The sequence below is a fragment of the Nicotiana sylvestris genome, chromosome 8 (assembly GCF_000393655.2).
Source record: "Nicotiana sylvestris chromosome 8, ASM39365v2, whole genome shotgun sequence".
NCBI lineage: Eukaryota > Viridiplantae > Streptophyta > Magnoliopsida > Solanales > Solanaceae > Nicotiana > Nicotiana sylvestris.
Genome location: NC_091064.1, coordinates 150,796,943 through 150,804,101, shown reverse-complemented (window position 1 = coordinate 150,804,101; position 7,159 = coordinate 150,796,943). Strand labels below are relative to the sequence as shown.

Below are 7,159 nucleotides of genomic sequence, written 5' to 3'. Positions count from 1 at the left end.
TCGGGTTGGAGAGTTTTTTTTTTTTGCAATACTAAATTAAATCGAACCAAACTACAATCAATATTTTTTTTCCGATTTGATTCGTATTATTGATTTGATGCGGTTTATGTGTACGTCCGTAGTTGCTACTTATGAATTGCTTTTGAACTCTTATGACCTCTATAATAATAGTCCTCTTATTGAGTGGTGTAATTGCCAATAGGAGCACGGGTGGTCAAGCTCAAAGATTGTCTTCCCTTCGAGCTTCAACTCTTTCAATCTGCTAAGGTGTTGAAATGTTACAAAAACAAAATTCAGGGACTAAACTCTGAAGTCTTCATAATTTTGTTTGAAATAAATACAAATTCGAAATTGCCTAAATGAACCGCCTATAAAATCTGGACAAAAAGCGCGCTCAAATTCATTCAACACATTTCCCACACACACAATCACACACTCTCTCTCTCTGCAAACAGAAAATGGAACCTTCTAGAGACGCCGCTGCCGGCGACGATCAACTTGCTCGAACTTGTGAAATCGAATCTCAGCTTTCCTCTGTCGTTTACGGTAATCTCCATATCCATTTTACTAGAGTATAGATATTTAAATCACATTTCTCCGTCAATTTGATGTCAACGGAGCAATTTTCTCTTAATCACACTTGGAGGAGCCATAGTATGTGTTTTACCTGGAAGATTTGCAATTGATTGAAATTTTAGCTGGAAGTTTTGTATATCTAAAGCATCAAATTGCTAGTTATTGTGTACTACTTCCAGTAGAAATCCTTTTTCGCTTATGCATAAGCCTTCATTTGCTATATTTCTGCTTTAGTGTAGTACATTTTTTCTCTGAAATTTGTTTTTGATTTTTAGCAACGAGTTGTTTTTGTAATTTTTATTTTTTTAAATTGTTTTCTTCAGGTTTTTTCTAGCCTATGTTATGTTATTTCTCTGTCTTTACTAGCTATTGATCAAATTTTTCTTGAAGTTTTCTGTGTTCTTCTAATTTAGTTTTTTCCTGATAGATCAATTGTAAGAAACAATTTGGAACTTACAAGGTAAAATTGATATATTAAAAATTAGTATCGTAGTACCTGTCTAAACAATAAGGCAGCTGTCTCAATTGACCATTGAAACATTCTTGAATTTCCCACGCCATGAGGAGATATGTGATTTAGACAAATGCAAATTAATGCTAAGGAATTAGATTGGAATTGAGACTTCAAATGAATAATGAACTGATCTAAACTAAGCTGTTTCATGGTCATTCAATGATAACCGGTATGCTGCTTTAAGCATAATTTTTATCCTACACCGTAGAATGGGAATGAATTAGCACTTGAATATTTTGGAGTATATGTCCAGGCTATACAAACTTAACGAAAAATGAATAAGGTGCAAATATTGCGATAGTCATATTTCCATTTCCATTCAAATAAAAAATGGGAACTGGTTGGGGAAGATTGAGAAAGCATGCAGCGATGAGTTGCATGGCTAGATACTGCTGAAGCTTATATTTTAAATATGCAATTTCATGTCTTAGTTTAGCTGACTTATTACGAGCAGGAATGTGCTATTCAATCCTGCTTGAGACATAAGCACACTGAGGTTTTCCTTACCCATTGACTAAGTAATTGAGGAAACCGGTAATTGAAATCTGTAACTTCCTACTGGAAAACTTGTGAATGCTCCAAAATGACATGTTAATGGAAATAATGGAACATCAAGCTAAAACAAGCAAGCTTTGCTGAATCCCGATAAGTTATTGGACTCATTGGAAGAGAACTTATTACTTTTTTGTTACCAGCAGGTTCTCAATGTGATACAATTTGAGAAATCATTTGAAAATTTTCTCTCTTTTCCTTTAGTCATTAATGTTACTGGCCTGGTCATGTTGAAATGGAACCTCTATTTTCAGTTAGTGGAAGGTTTATAATGTGTTGATATATGTTGCCATCAAATGTTGTAAGAAAATGTTAATATACCTTGTGGAATTGCACGTTATGAGGAACTTATTTGTTCCACATAATGGATATGCAGACCTCTCACAACAAGTGCAAGCGGCAATGGAGAACATGCTGAAGATGATAAGGTAAGCTGATTAGCACTGAGACTCAAGGAAGTATATTGTTTATCCACATAGCGGCATGAAGATATGGGCAAATATTTACATTAGCTATGAAAACTTGGACTTATACTGTCAATATTTGCCTATTCTGTCCATTGTCATATGTTCTTGGCAAAATCTCAAGATTACTATTTTTCAAATGTCAAATGCTCATGTTTTCAATGTCAACCAGGATTTTGTGTAGTTCTCCTTTGAAGCTATTGGTTTTCATATTTCACTCTTCCATCATAGTCTTTTTCTAACTGATTGTTCTTTCTTGTAACTATTAGTTAGAGCTATAGACTGTATTCATTTCATTGCATCTACAAACATTTCTTTCTCACTTTCTCTCTGTCTATCTGCTTGTTCTTTATATACCCTTTCACATTTTTATCACTTTCTACAGTGAAATTGATCAGAGCTCTACTGAAGTAACAGAAGACATGGAGAAGTGCAAGGACTCTGCTCTTGAGAGGAGGAAAACTTTAGAGGAACAGAAGGATCATTTTCAAAGAGCTGCTTATGCTATTTTGAACATGCTGAATAACCAGGAGAGCGGCTAGAACTTGTAAGTTTATCAGTGATCCCTTGATCTCTGTTTTTCATAGCGTGATTGTGATTTCAACTCATGCGTAACTTGTGATGTTTATCTCATTAAGATATACCGGTTAGATTTCTCATGCATTTGATTTGTCATGTCATCTGATGATCGTGACAGACGTGTTGTCTTCTTGGATGTTCTTTTACTCATTAGGCTTCTTTTCTCAAGTAATATACTGGTGATATAAAATGTAAATATCTATTTGAACAACTGGTAAAATGTAAACATGGATGCACCATTCTGTTCCTTATGGCTAGCAGCAGTTTGATATGCTTTTGACTTGTGATTGCAGTGTTTAACTCCTAAATTGTTGATACATTTCCATATGTTGTGATCAAGGAATAGATAGCACAATCTGCTCATGTATAATGGTCTTGTATTATTAGATGCCTAGTTGCATTAGCTCACATTTGAGCATCTTCAAAATATTCATCAGTTTTTAATTCATTGTGCAGGTATTTAGAACATTTCAGACATTTTGACCCCATCATTCCTCATTACGATGTAAAAGTTGTAGAGAATCCACATGTCACCTAGCTTTGAGGTATTTCAGAAAATAAATTTGAGTCCTACCCGTTAAATAAGCATTGCTTGAATCTGATGTTAATAGTCGATGTATGATCTGTATGAACCATATGCTTTTCTGCCTGCTGAGTGTTGGCTATCCTAAATGTTGGCTTTTATGGCCTCCTAAGGCAAAGCTTTAATTCGGATTCTTTGGACATCACTGGCTTCAAAGTGATCTGCTATGCGAAACTACATGATTGCTTCTGAGTTGCAAATTCTGTTATATGTGATAGAATACACCACACGAACATCATTGCAAGCCATACAGTACACCACACACAAAGGTTGTATAAGTTGTTTCAGCAATATTGGCAAGTATTTCTCAAATGTTTAGACCAAAATCCAAACATATATTGCTTCTCCCAAAGTACCTCTAAAGCTCGTTTGGAAAGTCTCTTCAAAATTAGCAAATTCTAAAAGCATGATCAAACAACCTCTAGCTTAGGTGAAGGATCACTATTTTCAGGTGAAATCTATTTCAAATTAGTGATTGAAAACTAACTTACACACTTAAAGTTTCAAAACGTTCAATATACTCCAGATACGATTTTTCCTTCTGAATGTTGTATTTATAATTTAGTCATTCAACTAGAAGATGATTTTAAAGATAAAATTCAATAAATACCACTTCCATTTTAACTTCTGTAGTTTTTTTGCTTAGTCCAACACTTCATGTGCAGAATTTGAGTTCTCAAAATTATTTAAAACGAATATTCACTTCTTAACATACGTGAATTTGGTAATGTAGCGTCAAGGGCTAGCCAAAAATGTTGTAATCAAATTTATGAAACTGATTGGCCATTTTTATTGAGCTGAAGCATCCATTGTTTGTTGAAATGCTTAGACACGGGCATGTTTGGTATGGAGGAGCATATTTTTTGATTTTTTTTTTAAATTGTCTATATCTTATTGATTTTATCTTAAAAAATATTTTTTCTGGAAAAACAAGTTTCTTAAAAGAAAAAAGTTATTTCTCTTATGGGGAAACAAGTTTAACAAGTGACAACCAACAGGTGGCATTCTTGTTTCTGCATTCATCTGTTACATGTTTACGTCACATGTGCTTATCCCTTATTCATTTTGTATACAAGACGACAGAATACGAATTTGGCTCTCAGTGAGCCTTGACTGTTCAGTTACACTTTTGACCAACCAAAAGTTAAAAAAAGAAAAACAAGAAAAAACTCTGTTATATGCCAGGTTTTTGCTAGTCTACGAAGAAGAATTACCTGGCGATTCTGAAAAGTGGGAATCTCTCCTCATATAATTGTCGAACTTTTTTGCTTTCTTTGGAGTTAGTTATTGTCTTAAATTTTACAATGATGCTTCGAGAAATTTTCTCGATACTCCTTTAATGTCTATATAACATTTCAAACAAAGAATTTATATTTGCTTATTTTCACCTTAAGAAATACTTGAGAACTTTGTATACGATTGAAACCGGGCTCGCCTACTGCACGAAAGATTGAGACTGAAATAAGATGGGTTGAGATCGATCCCGGATCAAGGTACGAAGTTAGAATATACTATCGATCTCGGATCATCGAGCCCGTAACTCTAGAACCAACCTCGTCCCCGATCAAGCTCGAGGAAATATCATCGGACCGAATAACAGAAGGCCGTAATATCCGTGACCGGTTGGATATCACGGCGAAAATCTCGGCACGTATCCGCGAGAGACCCACTAATTAGCTAACCATGAGATTTCTTATCTTTTGCAGAATTATATCTAACGTAGGACTCCCCTACTATATAAAGGGGGTCTGATAATTTGTAACACACATTGTAATACGCATCAAAAGGCAATACATTGTTATTTCTAGTTCTTATTATCTTGTGATTTTGTTTTGATATCGATTGAGTCGTTTTCTTGCTCGAGGGTGATCAAACTTCAAGCTAAGACTGTTCAATTTGGGTGGTTTGTCTTTATTTTCTTATCATTAAATTCAGTAGTAATATGTTTTCTCAATTTGTATCAAGTTATATCAAGTATCCTTAAAACAATGTATAAATTCAATTGTTATCCAATTTTAAGGGGAAATAGTTTGGGCCCCACCGTGGGGCTAAGGATAATAGTGATTACCTGGTACAAACTTTCATAACACATACTATTTTACACTTGTTCTTTGGAGTATCTTTGATTCCAGGATCAAAATGTCGAACTCTCAGTTAGCACCCTTACTTGTTGACAATGATTTCGGCCACCAGGGCGAAAATGATAACATAGCATCGGGGAACGACATACCCCCAATCGATCTCGATGGAGTCTCGGTTGTAGATCCAATCGATGTGGACTTACATGTAGCCATCAACGCAAATTTGGCTGCTGATCCCGAGGCCAGCGTCCGTAGGGATGTTCGATCAGCCGCTCAAAGCACACATGGCAGCAAAGATAGCAGAATCAACCTGCTTGGTGATCTTCGAAATGTTGCAGACTCAACAGGCAGCTATAGCCCAATCCAAAACCAGAATCGCCCACCGAGTAGGATTGAGCCCGAGCCATCCCAAGAAGTTGTCCATAGAGTTGAATCAGTCTCAAGGGAATCGACGAGAAAGAATCGGGGACCAATCCTGTAATCATGAAGATGCTAGAGGAACTGGCAAAATGAATTGAGGCGGGGGGAAAAGAAGATTGAGGCAAATGACAAGAAGGTGGAAACTTAAAACTCTAGGGTCGATCAAATCTCGGGAGCACCACCGATATTGAAGGGCCTGGATTCCAAAAAGTTCGTGCAAAAACCTTTTCCCCCGAGCGCGGCTCCCAAGCCGATCCCCAAGAAATTCTGCATGCCCGATATTCCTAAATACAATGGAACGACCGATCCAAACGAGCATGTCACCTCTTCCACATGTCCCATCAAAGGGAATGATCTAGAGGATGATGAGATCGAATCTGTCTTACTAAAGAAATTCGGAGAGACCCTGTCAAAGGGAGCTGTGATATGGTATCCCAATTTACCACCTAATTCTATTTACTCATTAGCTATGCTTGCAGATTCTTTCGTAATGGCACACGCCGGATCCATCAAGGTTGAGACCAGGAAATTAGACCTTTTCAAGGTAAGGTAGAAGGACAACGAAATGCTCAGAGAATTCGTGTCTCGATTCCAAATGGAACGGATGGACCTATCACCGGTCGCTGATGATTGGCCTGTTCAAGCTTTCACCCAAGGACTCAATGTTCGAAGCTTGGTGGCTTCACAGCAGTTGAAACAGAATCTGATAGAATTTCCGGCTGTTACTTGGGCCGATGTGCATAATCGGTACCAATCGAAGATCAGGGTCGAAAACGATCAGCTTAGGGCTCCTTCTGGGTCCATTTATCCTGTCAGACCCGTCGATAGAATCAAGAGAGATGTTGACCGAGAATCGAGGTTGAACAGAGATCGGTACCAGCCATATAATGGAGATCCTAGAAGCAACAGATATGGGCGAAGTTCTATGCCAAATGAAATGAGAAGCGATCGATGTTCGAGCTCTCGAGGGCTCATGAGCAAGAACGACTTTGACAGGCCTATTGGACCTAAAGAAGCATCACGATTATCAGAATACAACTTTAATGTTGATGCGACTGCCATCGTATCGGCTATCAGATGCATCAAAGATACCAAATGGCCTCGACCTTTACAAACCGATCCAGCCCAAAGAGATCCCAACCAAATGTGCAAATATCATGGCACTCATGGTCACAGAATGGAGGATTGTCGACAATTGAGAGAAGAAGTAGCCCGGTTATTCAACAACGGGCACCTTCGGGAATTTCTGAGCGACCGAGCCAAGAATCATTTCAGAAATAGGGACTCCAATAAACAAACCAAGCAAGAAGAACCTCAACATGTCATTCATATGATCATCGGAGGGGTTGACGTTCCTCAAGGTCCGATGTTAAAGCGCACCAAAGTATCC

The 7,159-nt window shown here is 37.4% G+C and overlaps 1 protein-coding gene across 1 annotated transcript; it reads left to right on the top strand.

Annotated features, from left to right (window-relative positions):
- Positions 1 to 372: 372 nt before the first annotated feature.
- On the top strand, positions 373 to 3,410 carry LOC104231966 (uncharacterized). The gene is made up of 4 exons (XM_009785054.2): positions 373 to 546; positions 2,019 to 2,070; positions 2,492 to 2,653; positions 3,142 to 3,410. The coding sequence occupies exons 1-3, from the start codon at positions 459 to 461 to the stop codon at positions 2,646 to 2,648; spliced, it is 297 nt and encodes a 98-aa protein (XP_009783356.1). The 5' UTR covers positions 373 to 458; the 3' UTR covers positions 2,649 to 2,653; positions 3,142 to 3,410.
- The last annotated feature ends 3,749 nt before the right edge of the window (positions 3,411 to 7,159 follow it).